At 37.4% G+C, this 23905-nt stretch overlaps 1 protein-coding gene across 4 annotated transcripts in view; it reads left to right on the forward strand.

Moving 5' to 3' along the window:
* The first annotated feature begins 3556 nt into the window (after positions 1-3556).
* The window catches only part of RPRD1A (regulation of nuclear pre-mRNA domain containing 1A), a 67127-nt gene continuing 46778 nt past the window's right edge, over positions 3557-23905 (forward strand). For 2 of the 4 annotated variants that reach the window (XM_037508648.2, XM_037508646.2), the window contains exon 1: positions 3557-3861. In XM_037508648.2, the coding sequence (XP_037364545.1) occupies positions 3711-3861 (151 nt within the window). In that variant the 5' untranslated portion in view covers positions 3557-3710. The remainder of the gene's footprint in view (positions 3862-23905) is intronic. The other 2 variants (XM_037508645.2, XM_037508647.2) reach the window with 1 other exon arrangement.

Genomic DNA, 23905 nt, shown 5'->3' on the forward strand with positions numbered 1-23905 from the left:
CACCATGAGGGAGGCCCCTGGAGGTTTTACATAAATGCAATCATAAAATATGTGATATTTTATACCTGACTCCTTTCCATTAGCTTAGCATAGTTATTTTAAAGATTCATCTGTCTTCTAACAAGTACTACTATCTCATTCTTTTTTATGGCCGAATAACACACCACAATAGCTTTGTAGCTTTGTAGTGAAATTTGAAATCAGGAACTACATGTCCTCTAACTTTTCTTTTCTTTTTAAAGATTGTTTTGGTGTTTCCTGCAATTCCATATGAACCCTAGTATCAACTTTTCTATTTCTGCTCAAAGTGTCACTGTGATTTTAATATAGATTTCACTGAATCTGAAGATTGCTTTGGATATGATCAGTATCATATCATAAGTTGGACAGTATAAGTGTCCAATCTATGAACATGATATGTCTTGCCACTTCTTTAGGTCTTCTCTGATTTCCTTCAATGATATTTTGTAGTTGTCAGTGTAAATCTCTTGGTTAAATTTATTCCTAAGTGTTTTATTACTTTTGAAGTTAGTGTAAATGGGACTGTTTTCCTAATTTCATTTTTAAATTACATGCATAGAAATACTCTGATTTTTATGTGTTGATCGTGTAATTTTGGTAAATTAATTTATTAGCTTTGTCTTTTTATGGATTCTTTCAGATTTTCTATATATGAGTATAAGAGAAGTAATTTTACCTCCTTTTTAAATTATATCAGTGGAGCACTCCATCTGCCTACCTGTGACAATGCAGGTGCTTCCTTTCACCAACTCTCCCTCCGCAGGGCAGCAGCTTCCTGCCTGCCCATGACTTGTACCAGGCTGGGACTTCTCTTCACTGACCTCTCCCAGTGGAGGCAGCTTTCCTCAAGGCCGCCCGCCTGCCACCATGCAGGCCTCTCTCAGTAAACCTGTCCCTTTTGGGGCAGCTCTTCCTGCCTGCTGGTATCTATGCAAGTGTCTTTTACTATCCTATCCCTTTTCTTTAAATATTAAAAAAATTATAACAATGTTGGTAATATAGACCTAACATCCTGGTATGGAAAGCCACCACACACTCATGTACAGAATACAATGGAAGTTCAGAGCAAAAGCAATCAAATCAAACCAAAAACCAAAGAAGACAGAAGACTGATGCTTTGGCTGAGTCTCATTGAGAGTAAAATCTGGTGGAGGTGAGAAAAAAATACACACACACACACAATGACATTGAAGTATAGCATTTGAATAAGTGAAGGAAAATCTTGCTTTCAACTGGTTAGAGGGAAAAAGTGGTGGAATTTGAGGTGGTCTTCAAAGTTCAGGTAGAATTGATTAAGTAGAGAAGGAGTGTGAAGATTTGGAATTCTAGGTGATAATTTGAAAGAAGATAAGTAGTCTTCTGGTGGCTGCAGGGTTCACGGGAGAGAATAGTGTTGAAATAACTCTTATTTCAGGCCCCAACCCAAAAGAGTGGGTCCTTTGCCCTTTAGGGAGAGAATTCACCACAGAGTGCTAAGTGTAGTTGAAACAGGCAAGGATTTAATAAAGACTTATAGGTGAGGGAGCCAGTGTGGGAAAGGAGACTTTAGCCTGGCTCCTTGAAGGGAGTTGGGAGGAAATATTTAAAGGGTAGGTCCACGAGGCCCTGTGGAAGAGCGGCCTATACCCAACCATGGCCAAACGCACTATATTCCAATTGGGCATGCTGCCTCTTGGCCTTCTCCATAGGGAATTTGTGAGGGTCTATGGCAGTTTGTCCATCATGTAGCCTCATGGTCAATGTGATGGGACAAATACTGTGGACAGGACTCCTCAGTCCATGATATTATCCACCTGTTCAATCAGAATTTGGGATGACTATTCCCACCACTTGGCAATTTCTTTTACCTAAGGTGTCTCTTAGTTATTGGTAGACAGATGAGTTAAACTTGAGCTAAGTTAAGGTTAAAAACTAGACCCAGTAGATTGGCCAAATGAAAGAAGTAAGTGGGGAAAGAGAGGAAAGTAAAGACAGGAAGAGATATGAGAGGAAGAGAAAGGAGAGTAGCTCACCTTTATGGTGTCTCTGAACCTCAAGCAGTCGTTACAGTAAAAAAGAAGAAAAACAAACATATTTGGTGCTATTTAGCGCAAAGTTGTTGAAGAGTGCACAGGAATTGTTGAAGAGTGCGTGGTTTCTCATATATCCTCTTGAAGTTTCTTCTGTTAATATTCAGACTAATCTTTTTGTTTCCTTTGTGAACTATCCGTGAGACAAGCACTATGTTCAAATGTGCTGCATTAATTGTGATAATTCTAAAATTGATTTTAATTATATAGGTAATACATGAATATTTCTTTTTAAAAAAGATTTATTTATTTATACAAGAACGGGCGTACAGGCCAGATGTGTGGGAGGGTGAGAGGATTCACCAGAGACAGAGCAGGGAACACAACAGGCAGGCTGATGGAAATACACTGCTGAGGGGAGCAGTGGGGGAGACAGGAGAGGTCTCCCTCACCATGTGGGTTTCTCCCCAGCTGACAGGGATGGAACCAGTGCTGCAGAAGCTGCAGACAGCTTCACAGTGCAGCGCTCAACCGCCTGCACCACCAGGGAGGCCTACATGAATCGTTCTTTTAAAAAATAAAACCAACATAGACACAACTTAAGGGTTCCAATTCTGATACTCTAACACCACTCTTACTGTATTCTTCCAGACCTTTTGCCAAGCATTTACATACTTAATAACTCACATAAAATGTACTTTAAAAACAAATGCTATACTATTCTTCTGCTTCTATAGCTTTTTTTTTTTTAAAGATTTATTTATTTGTTTGTTTGTTTGCTTATTTATTTATACAAGCACTGGGTGCAGTCAGAAGCGCGGGAGGGTGAGAAAACTCACCAGAGCCAGAGCAGGGAGCAGAGCAGGCAGAAGGACCGAAGTACACTGCTGAGGGGAGCAGCAGGCGGCAGGAGAGGTCTGCGCGCCATGTGGGACCCTCCTCTGGTGACCGGGGAGCAGCTGGGGATTGAACAGGTGCTGCAGAGGCTGCGGGCAACTTCGCAACCCAGCGCTCAACCGCTGAGCCACTGGGGAGACCTGTGCTTCTACAACTTATAAAAACCCCAATCCACTCTATCTTGAACTTATTATTAAACTTTTAATTTGCTACGTGTATCCTGAGCTAGGATGTATGACACTTAAATTAGCCATTTATCTGCTGTGAATCTCCCAACTTTCCAGTCGCTGCACTGGATAGAACAAATAGTATACAAGCGTATACAGTTCCTGGAGCAAAGGTGCTAATTATTTCTTTAGCATGAATAGCGATTAGTGAAAATGCAGAGTTACAGACAAGGTGCATTTGAAAACGAAATATATACTGCCAATAATCTTCAAAAGAAAGGCCCTCTTTTCTCAGCAGAGTTTTTTCCCAGGAGGGGCGTGAGCCCCGCCTCCAGCCCTGCCCCGCTTGGCCCGCCCCCCGCCCTCGGGCTTCCCCGGCCTACCTGCGCCCCGTCGGCCCCGCCTCCCGGCCCCGCCTCTTCCGGGGGCGCGACGTCGTGACGTCACTGCCGGCCAGGAGCCATCTTGCCGGTTTGCTGCCGCTTTCGGATGTAGCGGCAGCGGTGGTGAGGGCGTGGGGAAGGGTGGGGTGAGGGGGCGAGGCCCCGGCGAGGGCGGCGAAACTCTCCTCCCTCAGCCCCACCGCGTGGGACGGCGCGATCGCGGTGTCGGAGGGATGTCCGCCTTCTCCGAGGCGGCGCTGGAGAAGAAGCTGTCGGAGTTGAGCAACTCGCAGCAGAGCGTGCAGACCTTGTCCCTGTGGCTCATCCACCACCGCAAGCACTCGCGGCCCATCGTCACCGTGTGGGAGCGGGAGCTGCGCAAAGGTGAGTCGCCTGCCCCTCTCGGCCGCTCCCGCCGCCGGCCCGTTCCCCGACGCCGGTGGGGCCCCTCCCCCCCACCTCTCCCCTCCCGAGCCCACTTCCCCAGCCCTCGGCTTCCCGGCTCCTGGGCTTGGGGGGTCGGTGGGCGCGGGAGGAACAGCGAGCCCTGCGCTTCCCGCAAAGTCGGCGCCTAGTAGATGTTATTGGAGAAAGGACTTGAAAAAACAACAACAGAAACCCCTTCCATTGAGCACTGAAATAGTAGTCAGGGAGGGGCTCGGAACTCCGCATTTAGGAGGGCCAGAAATTCAGACAAATATTGTTTTCATCCTGTAAATGATAATGGAGGGCCGGGGGAGAGGAGGTGGGGACGTGGAAACGAAAAGATTGGCCTTGGGTTGGGAGTTACTAACATCGTTTCTGTACTCAGTCAACCCAATCTTATAAAATTAACAGAGGAATCAGTTTTAGGGCTGGGGAGTCTAAAAAAGATGCGCAGCGCAATGGAAAGAGCCTTAAATTTGTAGATTGTAAAGGACCTGGGTTGTTGGGCAGGTTTCTTAATTTCTGAATTACGGTTGCCTGACCTGAAATTGAGGGAGTTAGAGTAAATGATCTAAGATTCTTTCTCGTCTATTCAGCGTCTTTATTTTTGCAAAACATTCTATACATAGCTCCTGAAAATGAAGTTAACTTTTTTGAGAAGTTGTCTGCTGTCACTAAAATACCCAGGATCATTTCATTCTGCAAAGCACCATTTTCTGTAAGAACTGATTGTAAGTGTGTGTGAAACATGTTTTCATTTGCTTAGCCTGAATTTGTACTTTCATTTTTAACTTAGTGGGTGGAGAGATGGTTACTCTTTATTGTTTTTTCAGGCATTCTTATTTGTCAATATATAATGGTTATGTCCTAGTTGTTAAAAGTTTTAACGAAACATTATTAATCAAAATCGATACTTGCTTACTGACCCATTGGAAAGCTCTGTGATTCATAGGCGAGCCAAATTTGTGGCATTGACTGGACAGAATGAAGACTGTCCTTGTGTATATGCCTGTGGTTAAGAAAATGTCATCCCCCATTTTTTCAGTTCATAGGAAGTCTGTATTTTGGCTCTCAACAAGGAATTAGTCCTCTCTGATTGGCCAAAAACATTTTAGAAACAGATATAAAGGTCCTGGAAAATAGCTATGAACTTTGAGAAGACAGAAATTTGCCTCTATGTCTTTTTAGATTTCAAAATCAGTGACAGGTGTATACTTTTTATTGGAAAGAGCATTTTAGAAGCATATAATCAATAAAGGATTGATATCTAGATTGCTTAGGAACTAACACAAATCAATAAAATAAAATGGCACCAATAGAAAAATGGCAGTACCGTTTAAAGACACTTTATATGAGAGGAAACCTGAAAGGCCAATAAAAGATACTTAACGTTATTAATCAGGAAAAAAATAAACCAATGAGGTACCCCATTATAACCATCAGTTTGCAAAACTGAAAAGTGTAACAATACCAAGAATTAGCAAGGATGAAGAGAAACAGGAGCTCTTTTATGGGGATATAAAAAGGAGAGCAGCTTTGCAACTTCTAATGAAGTGAAAGGTACATATCATTTGACCTAGCGGTATTCCTCCTAGGAATATTCCTAGAAATTAGTACCTCTGCCCAAGGAATTATGTTTATTGCAGCCTCTTAATAAGAAACAATTTAAACATTTCATTACTTAAAGCATGGACAAATATTTTGGGATGTGCATGCAATATAATAATATCGTGTAGCGGTTTTTACGCATGAACTAGAGCTACGTGAAACAACATGTCTGAATTTAAATAACAACAGATAAGCAAAATGTTAAGCTAAGAAAGCAAGGTGCAGATTAATATGCCATTTTGTAAAGTTTGAACATGCAAAATAATATGTTGTTCATAGATACCGAAGGCTATAGTTAAAACATGCATAGTAATGGACACCATATTCCAATATAGTGGTTACAGTAAAGGAAAGAGGAAACAAAAATGAATGTTATCTTTTGTTTCTTATATTTAAAAGAAAAATTGGTATAATAAGATATACTATTAGCTGGGTTTGGGGATATTTCTGTATCTTTAAATGCTTCATAATTAGAAAAAATTAAAAGCACATAAATGTATGCTTTGACAGGTAGGAGAGTGATGTTGTTTGATGATCGCTGTAGTGATGGTGGTGCTGAGCTCTTGCTGCTGCTGCCGATCTCAGTTGGGTCTGGGTTAATCTGCTCAATGTTTCCTTTCTTTGACATATGAGTGCTTTTTTGTAGGGCATACCCTGTATATCCTCCCCTCTTTCTAAAGTTTTGCTCAACTTTGGGATACTGCGTCTCTTGTAGCATAGTGGTAATAATAGTATACTGAGTGAGTAGCAGGTGGTGGTGTTTTAGCTTTCTTCCTGTGACAACTTGCATTCTCACATTATCTCTGCAAAATAAATTTGTTGTGCTTTGGTCGAATTTGAAATGAAGAAATCAGAAAATAAACTAAGGAAAATTAGTTTAGCATTTTGTTTTAGGGTAGGCATTCTTTAGTTTCTGGAAGTGTATAAAGACAGAAATGTGACATCAGTAGGAAAAAATTACTGTTCACAATATGAGCATGAGTAGCAAAAATTATGTCAAATGTGGTAGTCATGTAGTTATGATGATTTCCCGTCTTTTTTCTTTGTCTTTGTGTCTCGGAGGTATATATCCTAAGACCTTTATGAAGACCCAGAGTAGCTATAATTTCTCTGATATATACAGTAAAGTATATCCAGAAATATAGGTAGTTGATTTTGTTTTATAACAGCTTTATTGAGGTGTTATATAATTAAGTCACTCACTGTGCTCTGTTGTGACCGACTTCTTTTAATGAGCATAACTTACACAGGTTTATCTATGTTGTAGCATGTATTAGTACTTTATTCCTTTTTATGGCCAAATAAATAGTCATTGTGTGAATTTATCCTTTTATCCGTTGATAGACAGTTGGGTTGTTTCCACTTTTTGGCTATTATGATTAATACTGCTGTGAACATTTACATGCAGGTTTTTGTGTGGACTTGTTTTCCTGTTTTTTGGTTTTGGTTTTTTTATTTTTGGATAAGTACCTAGGAGTAAAATTGCTAGGCCATATGGGAGCTGTATGTTTAGTGTGTCAGACTTCCATAGTAATTGCACTATTTTATAGTCTTGCCATCAATGGGTAATGATCCCAATTTCTCCACATCTCTACCAATATTTGTTAATATCTTGTTTGTTTACACTATTGGGTGTGAAGTGGTATCTTTGTGGTTTTAATTTCTGTTTCCCCCAATCACTAATAATGTTGAATATATTTTTATGTGTTTAATGGACATTTGTATGTTATCTGTGGAGAAATGTCTCTTAAGATCCTTTTCCGTTTGAAAATGGGGCTGTTTGTCTTTTTATTGTTGAGTTGTAAGTGTTGTAAGTGTTGAGTTGTAAGTTGTAAGTGTAAGTGTTCTTTATGTATTTTAGATATATGTCCCTTATTGTATCCATGACTTGCAAATCTTTTTTCCCTTCAGTGAGTTATAATATCTCTTCACTTTTCAAAAACACTCGTAGTGTTTTTGCAGTTGACTAGAGTCACTGCCTTCACCAGTCTTGTGATTGAGCTCCTTACTCCAGCCTCTGGTTTATTCGTGTTTCAGTCTTAACAAACTCTTATATGGGTCAGCCCTTTAGGATATGTTAATTCATCCTGTATTTATTACCTTCTTTGTATCAGACATTGCATAGTGTAGTGATAAAATAAAGTTTGTTTCTTGTCTCATAAAATTAAAGTCTCATAATGGGGTACAAAATAATTTTAAGGATAAATTTTGTGTTAAGTCCATTAAAGGAGGAAAACTTACTAAAGGCAGTGAGGACAATCATCTTTGCATAAATGTCCTATAATAACAGACCTCTCTGAATCAGCTATTCTGTAAGCTGGTCCATACTCCATTGGGAGTATGTGAAGGTAATGAAGTGAGAAATAGCTTGGCTTACTAAGAATGGAACCTGGGAAGTTTAGTCCTTATTAGTGCTTGTTACCATTTTCTACAATATTATACAATTAAAATGGTAGATTATTTAAAGTTTAGATTCTCCTTTTTATTTGTAATGATTTGTTAAAATCAGTATTTTGTTATCAGAAAACTGCATTAGACATCTTTCAGGGACTAATGGTCACTGTATAGCGTATTACAATTTGGAGGGTTATGTGTTTGGATATGAAACAGATGGGGTCTCCTCTTTTTTCAATTTTTAGACCCCATAACCACAATATATTGGTGAATGTTCTTAAATATGTTGACTCAATATTATATTAACTAATACTGCTTTCGATTTTTAAGAAGGGCTGAATGAATGAGTGCTGAATATTCTCAGCTGCTTTAGAATAATTGAGAGAAGGCAAAGAACAGTTTTCATTTGCTTTAAAAACATATAGCAGTATAGATCCTTAAAGTGATTCTGTTTTGAGTTGATAATTAATTGACTTGAATTGTCTAATATTATTCTCTTTTAAGAGGCAGAATTGAACAAGAATGTAAAACAATATTATTAATATTTTTAAGTTCTTAAAAGGATTTCATTTTCTAAAACTGGGTAAATTTTATAAGCCTCCAGCTAGTTGTTGCCCACGTTCAAAAAACACCATCTTTATTATCACCTTAAAAAAAAAAACTTAGGAAAAATTATTAAATATCTAGCTAGTGTTTGCTTCCTTGATTGTCCGACTTTTCCTAAAGCCATTTGTTTGAATCAAGATCCAAGTTAAACTCATTGTTTGCATTTGATTATTATTGTCTTTAAATCCTGTCATAAATAAGGATTCTCTCTGTCTTTCATTTTAAATTTGATTGTTTCATAGAAATTTTCATGATCTAGGATCTCCCTGGTGGCCTATTGGTTAAGTCTCAGTGCTGTTACCACTACGTGGGCTGAATTTGATCTTCTCAGTTCAATCCCTGGCCAGGGAGCTAACCTACATATGCACGGCAGTCCTCTCCTGTCTCATTCGCTGCCTCCCCTTAGCAGTGTCTTTCAGTAAATCTGCCTGTTCTGCTCCCCATTCTGTCTCTGGTGAACCCTTTTGCCCCCTACACCTCTGGCCTACATCTCAGTTCTATGCAAAAAATTTAAAAAAAAAGAAAAAAAGAAATTCTCCTGATCTAGGCCAGGGTTTCTCAGACTGTGCGATTTAAGAATCCCTTTATTCTCTTTAAATTTATTAAAGATCTCAGATCTTTTGTTTATGTGGTTATATCTATTAGAATTTATTTGATTGGAAATTAAAATATTTGAACCTATTTAATAATTTCATTTAAAAATCACAACATTGATTTTACATTGTAAAAGGGTCTTGGACTCCCCAGGATCCACAGACCATATGTTGAGAATTAGACATTTCCTATAAATTGGTAGTTGCATCAAGAAATTTGGATACATTGCTTTGCTTTAAGCAGAACTATTCCCTTCACAATACTAATCCCTACTCAGTGTGAACATAAACTGAATTTATGAAATTTCAGTTTGACCTATAAAATTTACTTAGAGTTCTCTTTCTGATGACATAAAACTCTTAAAAAAAATGTATGATTTGATGTTTTTGCTCCCACAAAACTTAATTTAAGCAAATTATCTTTAAATTTCTTATAGCAATAAAGGTATACTCCTACATTAAACAAACAATATGATAATCCATAATTTCATAGTTTTTTGAATAAAATAAATTTTCATTTGAAATGTGTAATTAAAATCTTTTTCTGATGGATTCCTTTATTCAGCAAATAGTGAGATGCTCAGTTGTTAGACTAAGAATGAATCAGCAGATAAGTGACACAGACCTTGTTTTCTTGAATCTTATGTATCAGTTAGGGAAACAGACTGCTAATCTAGTTACTACACGTGCTACAAAGAAGAAATGAAACTGAAAAACTGCTAGCCATTCCGAGAATGCTTCTTTGATTTGATATTTTTATATGAGTAGAATGTATTAGAAACTATGCAAAGAATATTAGACATAGATTTTACTCATTCTTTTATCATTCGTATATGGTTTTATGTGGAACAAATGTTATTTGATGTTTTAAATATAAGATTTCAGTTCATTCGTTTTATTGGAACCATGAAGGATAATCATTTTAAGTAAACTTTAATGTTTATAACTGCAAAGAACTTTAGGTGAATTAATATATATTTAAACTTTTTGTTTGTAAAAATACGTTAAGAGGGTGTAGTGATGGGTTATTTATTTAGTCACCTGGCTGTGATCTGGGTTTTTGGGTCCTTTTTTTGTTTTCTAGCATTGCTCTAAGCACCTGGGTACCTTGTTCTTTCTGTAGTTTTTCCTTAGCCCCACCTACCTGTCAATATAATAACTGGGAAATTAAGGAAAAAGGTTTACCATGTTTATGTTAAATGCTTAGCCTTGCCACGTGTATTTTGAAACAAACCCACAATCAATCACTCAATCTTGCTCTCAGTCTCTTCCTTTCTTAGTGGGTCGTAACAATGCAAAATTCAAAAGACAAAATAATTTAAAGATTTATTTATTTATACAAGAACAGGGGTACAGGCCAGATGTGCTGGAGGGCGAGAGGATTCACCGGAGAGAGAGAGCAGGGAACAGAACAGGCAGACTGACGAAGCACACTGCTGAGGGGAGCAGCGGGCGAGACAGGAGAGGTCTGCTTCACCATGTGGGATTTTCTCTGGCTGGCCGGGGTCAAACCAGCGCTGCAGAGGCTGCGGACAGCTTCAGAGTGTGGCACTCAACTGCCTGCGCCACCAGGGAGGCCCCAGACAAAATAGTTTATAAAGAGAAAAGAAAGCCTTCTATCCCTTCCACTTCTCTGTCTACCCAATTTCCCTACTCAGAATCAACCTTTAACAGAATTTTCTATTCCTGTGAAATCATGAACGTATTTGACCATACTTTCTGTCTTGGTTAGACAAATGATAGAGTGTTATATAGATTGCTCTGTGCTTTGCTTTTTTCTTTTTAATATATCTTTCAAATTGTTAGGCATTTGCACACCTGGTATTTGCTCATTTTTTTAAAAATTGACGACACTATTTCATTTAATGGTTGCAACAACATTTATTAACACCTAGGATGTCAATTTTTTTGTTACAGCATATAAATATTAATAGATGTTACGAATATCCTAGTTATATTCTTTTTTAAAAAAAGATTTATTTATGCATACAAGAGCTGGGGTGTAGAACAGAGGTGCGAGGGGCTGGGGTGTGAGAGGATTTGCCAGAAACAGTAAGGAGCAGAGCAGGAGAATCTACTGAAATACACAGTAGGGGAGCAGTAGGTGAGACAGAAGAGGTCTGCTGTGCCTTGTGGGTCATCTCCCTCAGGGAGGCCCCCTAGTTACATTCTTAAGGTTTCATCTGGGGATTTCAGAGATTGTGAAAGACTAGCATATCACTGTTTTTTAAGTTTTTTTTTTACCCTCGTCCATTTCATTTTAGCAAATTATACATAATTTAAAATTTGCCTTTTTAACCATTTTTAAGAGTACAATTCAGTGGCATTAAGTCCATTCACATTGTTTTGCAACTGTAACTACCATTTATCTCACATTTTCCTTTTTGCAAACTGAAACTCCAAACCTATTAAACAATAACTCCTCTTCAACCCCTTGCAGCCACCCTTCTGCTTTCTGTATCTATGAATTTGACTTCTCTAGTTATTTCACGTAAATGGAATCATATGATTTGTTCTTTTGGGACTGACTTAATTTAACTTAGCATAATGTCATCAAAGTTTATCCATGTTTTGGCTTGATCAGAATTTCCTTCCTTTTGAAGACTAAATAATATTAGATTATATATATATCATTTATATTACTTGGGTTGCCTTTACAATTTGGCTCTTGTGAATAATGTATTGAATGTGGGTGTATAAATACTTGTTTTGAGTTGCTTCAGTTTTTTGAGTATATAGCCATAGAAGTATTGCTGAACCATATGGTTACTCTATGTTTAATTTTTTAAGATACCATTTATGTGGTTTTCTACGGTGACTGCATCATTTTACATTCCCACTCCAAGTACATCAGTTTTCCAATTACTACATATCCTTACCAGTGCTTGTTATCTTCAGAGTTTTTTTGGGTAGTCATTCTATGTGTTGAAGTGGTGTCTATGAAGTGATTTTAATTTGCATTTCACTAATGACTAGTGTTATATCGAGCATTGCTTGACATGCTTATTGAACACAGTATGTCTACTTTGAGAAATGTTAATTCAAGCCCTGTGCCCATTTTTAAGTTGGGTGGTTGTTGTATGAGTTTTTTTTTTAAACATGTATTGTGCCTATTAATCTCTTAGACAATATGATTTGCAAATATGATTTTCTTACTTTTTGGATAATGTCCTTTGATAAACTAAAGTTGTTTATTTTGTTGAAGTCTAACTTCTCTATTTTTTTTTCTTTTGTCCCTGTGCTTTTGGTCATTAAAAAATCTTCCCCAATTCCAATGTCATGTCGTATTTGTTTTTTCTAAGTTTTACAGTTTTAGCTTTTTTAAAAAAAAATATGCATGCAAGAACTGGGGTACAGGCCAGAGGTACGGGGAGTGAGAGGATCCACCCGAGACAGAGTAGGGAACAGCACAGGCAGACTGACCGAAATACACACTGAGGGGAGCAGCAGGCCAGACAGGAGAGGTCTCCTGCGCCATGTGGCAGCTCCCTGACTAGCCGGGAATCAAACTGTGCTGCAGAGGCTGCAGATAGCTTCACAGTGCTGTACTCAACCCCTTGCGCCACCAGGGAGGCCCAGTGTTAGCTTTTAAATGTAGTTCTTTGATCTGTTTTAAAATAATTTTGTATATGGTGTAGGGTAAATGTCCAATTTCATTCTTTACATGGATTGTCAGCATTTTGTCATTTCACCATTGAATGATGTTAGCACCCTTGTTAAAATAAGGGCTCCTTCTTCTGTTCCATTGGTTTATATGTCTGTCACTATCCTGTACCATACTGTTTCACTTACTGTAACTTCAGTTTTCAGATTAGGAAGTGTGAGTCTTCCAACTTTATTTTTATTTTTAATGATTGTTTTGATTACTTAGAATCCCTTGAGATGCTATATGAATTTTAGGAATCTGATAGGGATTGCTTTTAATTTAGTAGATCATTTGAATAATGCTTTCTTAACAATATTTAGTCTAACATTCCATTAACATGGATTGTACTTGAGTTTGTTTATGTCTTTAATTTCTTTTAGTGGTAGTTTATAGTTTTCGGCATATAGGTCTTACAACTCACTCTTTAAATATTATTAAGTTTTATTCCACTTTGATGTAGTTGTAAATGGAATTGTTCTCTTACTTTTCAGATTGTTCATTGTTGATTTGTAGAAATGTAATCAATTTTTGACTCTTGATTTTGTATCTTGCAACCTGGCTGAATTTATTAGTTTGTAGTATAAGGCCCAAGATACAGGTTTTCTCTTTTTATAATGCAAATGTCTGACTTTAAGTTTCGTCAGGCATCTACTTCAAAAAGGCATTTCCTTCAAAGTTGCCTATCTCTTGTAAATGCTTTGCCAGCCACGTGGCTAGAAAGATAAAGAGATTATGCCTCTGCACTAAGGCTCTTATTTTAGAGATTTTGGTTGATTCAGTAACTAGTAAGACTAGTTTTTTTTTCTTCTCACACTTCACATACCTGTTCTTATGTTTTAAATTCATCAATAAGAAGTGAGCCCATGAATCCCTAGGTCCCAATTCTCAATTAAAAGCAGAACCCTGGCTCTTGCTGTCTCCCACCCGTCCGTCCTCTCTGATCTTGCTACATGGCCCCAAGTGTGCTGTGTCCTTTTCAGGTCTGGTGAGTAATAAACTTAATTTTCCATAGTTTCTTAATGGCTATTGCTAAATGACATGTAGCAATCACAGAAGGAGCCACAGGGCAGTCCAACCACAACATTGGTTACTGATAAGCTTAAAACTGACACAAAAAATAGTTTTAAGTTCTTGTAGCATCATTAGGGTTTTCTATATATAAGATTATGCACTTGATCTTAGCCAAAAGGCGGAGAAGCGATCTATATATAAGATTATGTATCTGTGAACAAAGATTATTTTACTTCTTCCTGTTTAGTTTGGATGATGTTTATTTACCCACTTTTTGGGGCCTACTCTTTTAGCTAGAACCTATAATACTGTGTTGAATAAAAGCGGTAAAAGTGGGCACTCTTTATGATCTTAGAGGAAAAAGCTTTCCCATTTTTGCTGTTGAGCATGATGTTAGCTATGAGTGCACAACGTTTTAATAAATTGTGTGCCCAGTGGGAAATATACATTCATGTAGTACTATGTACTGAATATTGTGGGAAAATAAGCTTGTGTGAATAAGTTGTGAGGTAAACTAGCTTTTTTCTTGGAACACCATTTTTATTTGGAAAAATGAACTGAGAGAGAAACTGGTTATTTAGTCATTGGTATTTGGCCGATGTTTTCTTGAAATGAATGCAGTAAGCCTGTTTCATGAAGGAAGACAACTGACAGTATTTGCTGCTCATGAAAATGTTCAAGTTTTCAAGTAAAAATGAAATTTTGGAAAACTTACATGTACCACCATGAACTGACAGCTTCCCAGTACTTTAAAGTGCTTTTGCAATGGATTTGGTAATGATATTTGTAAATGTGACTTTGTCTTACTGCCTAATGAAATGTTAATAGTTGAAGTATCTGTGTAACAGCAAAGAGTATTTTTTAGAAGACCAATGCATGTTGTTACAAAATTATGTATAAATAAAAGATCCCTTTAAAGATCATGCTAGACAAGGTCCTTAATGTAACGGTTTTAAAGTTTATATGATTTCAGAATCCTTATTACAGTTTAGGCTCTTAAAAAAGCACAACTCTGTTGCACTTAGATGTAGTTGCACAGAAGTGGATCCACACATATCTGTAAAGGTTGTTAACATACTTTTCTCTTTACAGTTGCATATTTGTGTGAGGCCTGCCTTTTATTTGTTTATTTTTTGCATTTCTTCTACTAAAACAACATATGAGGGTATAGTGAATAGAGAAGCGGGAGAATTCGACTGTATTTTTTGAGCTGGAGATTTGCAAATAGGTATAGCAGTATGAATCTTTTCCCATTTAAATTTTCAACATATATTTTAAAAATGTTATTATGTTACTATGTAATAGATTTTAATTGTTTTTAAATGAACTAATATGTATTTTAATATTTCCTCAGCTTTAACTTTTAGTATAGTAAAATAAGCGTTGGTAGGTATAACCCACATGAGTAATAGATATTCAGAGTTCTCAGTTTTTAAGTTTGGATGAATGCTGAGACAAAAAGGTTTGAGAACTGCTCACAGATAGATAAAAATTACTAATGCTCTATATTAATTTTGTCTTATTTAATCTATTTTAAAATAATGTTTTAGTTTTAAAGCTTTAGCTTGGATCCTTACGGAATTGAGTCAATGAAGTTGCTATTAATGTCTATACATAAATAAAAATGTAAATACTGTCTGAACTTGATTCAACCACTTTTTCTTCTGGAGTTTTGTATTATATAGCGATTCTTTAGTCTTGAAACTAGAGGTTGCAGTGTGAAATTTTTAAAAATACTGTTTTAGATAATTGCTGATTTATATTCACTGGTAAGAAATAATACAGAGATTCTGTTTATGCTTTGACAACTTCCCCCATTGGTAACATCATGCAGAACTACATGTAGTTTTTTAAATTATAGATATTGCAAAACAATATCACAAGGGCCTCCCTGGTGGTGCAGGGGGTTAAGATGCAACCTATGAAGCTATTTGCAGCCACTGCAGCACAAGTTTCATCCCCGGCCATGGGGATACCCGCATGGCACATCAGACTGCTCCTGACTCGTCCGCTGCTCCCTTCAGCAGTGTGTTTCAGTCATTCTGCCAGTTCTGTTCCCCACTCTGTCTCTGGTGAATCCTCTCACCTCCCACCCCTCTTGCCTGTACCCCAGTTCTTGTATGCATAAATAAATAAATCTTAAAAAAAAAACAGCATCACAAAAGGTTATTAACATTGATATAGTCAAGACAGAACATTTCCATCACCACGTGCTGCTCTTTTATAGCCACTTTCACTGTCCTCACATCCTTAACCCCGATTTATCAAATATTTCTTTTATGAAGTATGCTTTTGGCATCAAATTTAAGAACTCTGTTTAGTTTTGAATTACATATATTTCCCCATTATGTTTTGTTTGAAATGCATATAGCTTTACATTTGTCCATGTTCCATTTGAGTTAGTTGTATAAGGAATAAAATTTGGGTCAAGTTTCATTTTTTGTCTACAGATGTTTAGTTGCTATTGCACCATTTGTTGAAAGGACTCTTTTTTTTTTTTTTATTTTTTATTGCTTTTATGGGGCCTCCCTGGTGGCGCAGGCAATTGAGCGCCACACTGTGAAGCTATCCACAGTCTCTGCAACGCGCGCTCAATCCTGGCCGGCAGAGGAGAAACATACATGGCGCAGCAGACCTCTCCTCTTTCTCCCGCTGCTTCCCTCAGCAGTGTATTTCATCAGTCTGCCTGTTCTGTTCCCCGCTCTGTCTCTGGTGAATCCTTTCACCCTCCCGCATATCTGGTCTGTACCCCAGTTCTTGTATAAGTAAATAAATCTTTAAGAAATAAAAAATAAAAATAAACAATAAAAAATTTCTTTTATGCTGTTGTCAAAATAGATTTGGGCATATTTGTGTGATTCTATTTCTAGGTTCTCTGTTTTATTCCATTGAGCTCTGTGTCCTACCAATAACACATAGCCTTGATATTAAAGTTATATAAGTCTTGAATTCAGGTAGACTGATTGCTTCCACTATATCATTTCCAAAATGTTTTAGTGATTCTAGTTCCTTTGCCTTTCTGTGCAAATTTTAGCATACTCTCCCATGTCTATAAAAAATACTTTGCTAGGATTTTGAAAATAGCTGCATTAATCCTGTATTGGTTTAGAGAGAAATGACATTTTTATTACATTGAGTCTTCCCATCCATGAATATGACATATCTCTCTATTTAGATTTTCTTTGATGCTTTTATCAAAATTAAGCATCTTTTAGCATGAATCCTATACATATATCTCTGTATTGTTAAATATTTCAAGTATTTTGAACAATTTAAAATAATATTGTATTTTTAATTTTGCTGTCCATGTGTTCATTACTAATATATTAAAAGTACAATTCATGTTTTAATGCTTGTTTTCTGTGACCTTGTTGAACATGGTTACTAGTTATTGTTGTTGTTTTTTTTGGTAGATTCCATAGGGTTATCTATGTAGATATGTCATCTACAAATAGGGACAGATTTTATTAGTTTTTGACCACTGTATCTAGAGTAGACATTTGCTGCCTTGTTCTTTACCTTAGAGAAGTAGCAGTATACCATTAAGTATAATGTTGGCTGTAGGTTTTATTTTTAGATTTTTATCAAGTTTAGGAAGTTTCTCTATTCTCTTGATGCTGGGATGCTGGGAGATTTTGTCATAAAGGGTTGAGTTTTATTTTCCTTATCAGTTGCTATGATCATGTGATTTTTCTTTTTCAGTCTCTTTATATACATATATATATATATATATATATAAATAAAATACTGATTGGTTTCCAAATCTTGAACCATCTTTTTAATTCCTAAATAAATTCTATTTGTTAATTATTTTCATATATTGTTGAATGCTGTTTATTTTGTTAAGGATATTTGCATCTGTAATTATGAGGGCTGTTAATAGTTTTTCCTTTTTTGTATTATCTTAAAGTCATTTTCATAAAGTGAATTGGGATGTTTTTCCCCTTTCTGAAAGTGATTGTATAGAATTAAAAAATTCTTTTTAAATGTTTGATAGAATTCTTTGAGTTCTTTTTTACAAATATGAACTTAAAATTAGGCTGTTGAATTCTGTGTCATGTAGGTGAGTTGTGGTAGTTGACTATTTTTGAGGAGGTAGTCTGTTTTCATTCAGTTATCAAGTTTACAGAGTTGTTCATTGTATCCCCTTACTATCCACAGTATCCTTTTGATCATGACACTCCTAATGGTAACTTACTGTTTCACTTTCATTCTTGCTACAGATTTGTCAGTTGTGTTCATCTTTTCAAGGAACAACTCTTTGGACTCCCTGGTAGCCTAGGGGTTAAGCCCCAGCGCTATCGCTGCAAAGGCCTTAGTTTGATCCCTGGCCAGGTTGCTGACCCACACATGGTACATGTATTTCAGTCAATCCACGTGTTCTGTTCCCCACTCTGTCTCTGGTGAATCCTCTCACCCCACCCCCCGCACCTCTGGCCGTACCCCCGTTCTTGTATGCATAAATAAATCTATCTTAAAAAAAAAAAAGCAGGATATTTCAGTAGTTCTGCCTGTTCTGCTCCCTACTCTGTCTCTGGTGAATCCTTTCACCCCCCACACCTCTGGCCTACACCCTAGCTCTTCTATGCAAAACTAAATAAAAAATTTTAAAAACCTTCTTTGTTTCATTCTTTCCCTTTTGTTGTTTATTTTTTAAAAAAAAGATTTATTTATGCATAAAAGAGCTGGGGTATAGGCCAGAGATGAGGGGGGTGAGAGGATTCACCAGAGACAGAGTGGGGAATAGAACAAGCAGACTGACTGAAATACTCTGCGGAGGGTAGCAGCGGTCAAGACAGGAGAGGTCTGCTTTGCCATGTGGGTTGCTCCCTGACTGGCTGGGGATCAAACTCGTGCAGCAAAGGCTGTGGATGGCTTCATAGTGCTGAGCTTAACCCTTTGCTCCACCACGGAGGCCCTGTTTTTTATTGTTTACCTCTGTTTTCAATTTGATTGATGCCTGCTTTATTTTTATTTCTTTCTGCTTGCTTGGATTTATTTTGCTCTTTCTAGATTTTTATTTATTTATTTTAAAAGATTTATTTATTCCTGCATACAAGAACCGGGGTACAGGCCAGATGTGCGGGAGGGAGAGAGAATTCACCAGAGACAGAGCGGGGAACAGAACAGGCAGACTGACCGAAATACACTGCTGAGGGGAGCAGCAGGCGAGACTGGAGAGGTCTGCCGCAGCCAGGATTGAATTCGTACTGCAGAGGCTGCGGACAACTTCACAGCACTGCGCTCAACCACCTGCACCAGGAGGGAGGCCCTCTTTCTAGATTTTCAAAGTGGGAGCTTAGGTTGTTAATTTCAGATTTATTTATAATGTTGTCAGAAGGTTCTTGGAAACTGCAGTGTTAAATGAAACAACTTGGAATGAATTCGGGTCCTTGAATAATATTGTTGTCAACATATGCTGGGATTTACCCTCTCATCAATGCTGTGACCAGACAATGTTGAATGAAATTATTTGAGGACCTGTTGGAACATTTAGTATTGCAAGTTTCTTTCTCAGCACGGTTTCAGCTTTATCAAATAAATTTCGATAAGTTGTATTTTCAAATTTGCATATGCTTCTTGAAGCATTTTTATGATGACTGTCTTAAAATCTTTGTCATATAATTCAAACATCTCTGTTACATTGGTGTTGAAATCTGCCATTCAGTTTGAGATTTTCTTGGGTCTTGGCGTGATGACTCATTTTTTATTTTGGGGGGGGGTATTATGAGACTCTGGACTTTATTTAACTCTCTTTTAGCTGGATTTCTCTCATACCACCTCATGGGGAGGGCAGGAAGAGAGTTATTCTTTGTTACTGTTGGGTCTGATTTGGAGTTCAGCTACCTAAAAGAGTGCTACTGACACCATGGATTTGGTGGGGGCCAGAATGTCTGGCTTTGCCACTGCTAGACTGTAGTGAAAGGCCTGACTCGACGAGACCTTCTGTGACACCACCCCAATAGGAAGTTTGTTTTTACTGCTGGGTGGGGGTTGAAGTCCAATCTCCCTAATTTTGCCTTCTCTGACTCCACTCTGGTAGAGGTGTTGGGATCCAACATTACAGCCTTCGCTGGGTATGGGTTGGCCATTTTTCTGTGACTTGCGGCTAGAATTGATTGGGTATGGTCTAAATTTTAGTTTTCAGTCTTGCTAAGCTGCCTGTATCCTGGTCCTTTGGCTAGAGTAAGGAGGTTTTTGTTGGAGCTTTTTAATGTGTGTGCCTGCAAAGGATTTCTGAGTTGATGCCTTCTTCCACACCAAATCTGAGATAGAGAAGGCAAAAAGAAACTCCAGGGAACTCACTTTGTAATGTTCTTGGTTCCCAAGCTTTGTAGTCAGTCTGCCTTTGTTTCCAATATTTATTTTATATATAATGTCTGGAATTTGTAGTTGTACTTAGCAGAAGGAATAGGGGAAAGTACATCTGCTCTTTCTTCCCAGAAGCAAAAGTTCCCAGCAAATTGTTATTTATATTGGAATTGGGACAATAATTTGGAATGCTCAGGCTTGTGTTTTCTATTAGTATTTTATTGTGTTAGATATTACAGGATATTACGTGGTTCACATGTTATATTAACATTTTACCAAACTTATTTTAGTATAGCTGTGTTAAATGCTTTTACTTTTTATTGACTCTAAACATACATTTGTTATGAAATTTAAAACAGTACAGTGGTCGGCCTCCCTGTTGGCGCAGCGGTTGAGCGCTGGGCTGCGAGGCTGCCTGCAACCTCTGCAGCACCGGTTTGATTCCCAGCCGCCAGGTGAGGGTCCCACATGGCGCGCGGACCTCTCCTGCCACCCGCTGCTCCCCTCAGCAGTGTACTTCGGTCCTTCTGCCTGTTCTGCTCCCCGCTCTGGCTCTGGTGAATTCTCTCAAGTCTCTCACCCGCGCTTCTGATTGTATCCCATGCTTGTATAAATAAATAAATAAATCTTAAAAAAAAAGGTTTCAATTCTATAGCGAAGAATAGAAAGTAGACTTAAAAAAAAATAAAACAGTACAGTGGTACGTAAAATTAATTATGTAAAAATTCATTGCAGAGAGGTCACTTACCCCCAAGTAATCTATAGGTAATTTTTTTTTCTTTAAAAAACAAGAAATTTAAAACTAATTCTAAGATCAGTGGGTAAAGTATAAATGTGGAGGAAGAACCATGTTTAACTTGGGAAATTTGACAATTTTGAAGGGAAAACAATAATGGATGTAGTGTGCCCTTTTAGTAGCCATGTACACTGTTAAAGACATTGAAATAATATGTGAATTATGTTGGTACAGGAATAGGATATGTACGTGAGGATTAGGAAGAGACATATTTATATTGGTGTTTGGTAAATTAGGCACTTTTAAGTTTAAGAGAAAAGGGGTAGGTTATTAAATGATTCTTAGATTTTTATCTAACAGTATATACAAAATTAATTCAGTTGAATGAAAGATATACATTGAAAAAAATCAACCATGCCATCATGTAAGTGAAATATGTTTTATAATTGAACAACTCAACTTGTGAATTGTGGAACTTCTTGAGAAGGACTGTAGGGGAGCAAAAACCTTCCACACTAAAGGTTGTCTTTGGCAAAAATGAATTTCATGTGAGGGGGCTCTGGAAACTGCATGGAGGATGCTTTTGAAAAAGATATTTTCATATAAACTCCTGTAATGGGATGTGCTGGAAAAAACTAATAATCTCTTTTTAATGGATAAGTCAGAACTTTAATCTGCACATTTTTGTCTGCTGTACCTTTCCAGGTAACCTCCCTAATGGACCTTACCTTTCTTTTCCCTAAATAGTTCATCTTTCTTCTCTAGGCTCTTTAAGATGGCATCTAAAGCCATGCACATGGGCAAGTTACCAGTCACGGAGTCATACTGGGTCTTGCATATGTATGCAGGTGATATGCATGTAATTATTATATTTATTCTTTATTTTTTCTTGTACCAAAAAACCTCAACACATTATCTTTTAGGCTATCACCTCTGCCTTTCAGAACCTATCAATAGAAATACTTGCTCAGGTTTATGAAGATAAAAAGTATTAAAGATTTGAAACAACTTACATGTCATGTGACACATAGCTATTAAAAGGAACAAGACTGTTAAAAAGAGTTTGGTAATAAATCTGTTTATGAATACAAAAATCTCTTGGATACATTAAGTGTGAAGAAAGCTGTAGACAAATATTATGTATAGCAAGATCTCATTTATGAAAAAGTTCAGCATATGTATATATCTGTGTCTTTGTGCATAAGTATACAATGTTTGCACAGGTAAATAAAATGTGTATCCTTAGATTAAAAAAAGGATACACACTGTTAATTATTAACTTTTTTTTTTTTTTTTTTTTTTTTTGTGGGACCCTTGCTGGTGGCGGGGGAACGAACCTGCGCTGCAGAGGCTACCCAGCCTCGCAGCCCAGCGCTAAACCGCTGCACCACCAGGGGAGGCCCTAATTATTAACTTTTTAAGATGGGCTTTTAAAATTATACACAAAAGCTTCAGCATTATTAACATTGTATCTTTTTGGTTTCATCTACCCAGCTCTTTCCTACTCTGATGCATTCTTTATTTCCTAGTTAATGAAAGTAACTCTCAGACTTAAAGTCATTTTAACTATATACATCATTATATGCTCAGAATACATAAATTAAGACCTTTATTAACAACTTAATGTAATTCTAATGTGTTTCTAGGAACACATCTAACAAAGTTAACTTTGATTATTATTTATTACCCAGTTCCTGCTCAGTAGTCCAGATTTACTCCAAAAATGTCTCTTTATAGTTAATGCTGAAAATCCGGGGCCTCCCCGGTGGCGCAGCGGTTGAGCACTGGGCTGTGAGGCTGCCTGCAGACCTCTCCTGCCTCGCCTGCTGCTCCCCTCAGCAGTGTACTTCATCAGTCTGCCTGCTCTGTTCCTCGCTCTGGCTCTGGTGAATTCTCTCACCCTTCAGCGCTTCTGACTGTACCCAGTGCTTGTATAAATAAATAAATAAATCTTAAAAAAAAAAAAATCCAACAAGGTCCACTAATGACATTTGGTCTCTTAAATTCATCACCTGCCCTTTTTGTTTTATTCATGCAATTTTTTATTTGTTGGGCAGAGTGTCACATGGCCTATAGAATTCCCCTCATTATTCATATGGCTGATTTTCCTCCTTAAGATATTATTTGAAATATTTCATTGGCTATGTTGTGCATTTCAGTTGCATCACATTAAGATACACATAGTGGGGCCTCCCCTGGTGGCGCAGCGGTTGAGCACTGGGCTGCGAGGCTGCCTGCAACCTCTGCAGCACCGGTTCATTCCCTGGCCACCGGCGAGGGTCCTACCAAAAAAAAAAAGAGAGAGAGAGACACATAGTCAAGTTGTTTTATATTTAAGGATGAATTTGAGCAATGGGTTCTGTTACTATGAATCTAGTATAAAATTCCATCTTTTACCTAGTGATCTTATTGCCACTGATTATGGTTGGTCAGATGCTTTATCAAAAAATAGTCGGGGTTAAAAATTACAAATTTTAATTTAATTTATTTAATTTAGTTATTTCCCTTCTGAATTTTATTATCCAGAATTCATGTGTAATAGGGGTTCTCTACATGCAGGCCCATACTGCAGCACTGGTGTAATCTGAGAACTTGTTGGAAATGCAAATTATTGGGCTTTGCCCCCCTCTGCGTCAGATGTTATATGGGCCAGAACCAGCAAACTGTGCTTTAACAAGCCATCCAGGTGATTGTGAGGCATGCTAACATATTATCATTTGTTTATAAGAACTTTTTTTTCCCTCCATTACCCATTGGGGACTCTGAAATACAGTTCCTACAGGAAAGCATAAATATTTAATTTTTCCACTAGTTCTCTAGCAACTTCTTGTTTTTTGTTGTTTTAAACTGTCTTTGTGAGCCCATGGATTTTCATGTCTTTTTTGTTTTAGACCATTGTGCTTATCCTTTCTGATATTTTGTTTTAGTTTTTTTTTTAAAGAACCATTTTTTTAATTAATTAATTAATTAATTAATTAATACAAGCACTGGGTACAGTCAGAAGCACGGGAGGGTGTGAGAATTCACCAGAGCCAGAGGGGAGAGCAGAGCAGGCAGAATGACGAAATACACTGCTGAGGGGAGCAGCGGGCGGCA

The sequence above is a fragment of the Talpa occidentalis genome, unplaced genomic scaffold (assembly GCF_014898055.3).
Source record: "Talpa occidentalis isolate TD23 unplaced genomic scaffold, MPIMG_talOcc4v2.1 talOcc4.13, whole genome shotgun sequence".
NCBI lineage: Eukaryota > Metazoa > Chordata > Mammalia > Eulipotyphla > Talpidae > Talpa > Talpa occidentalis.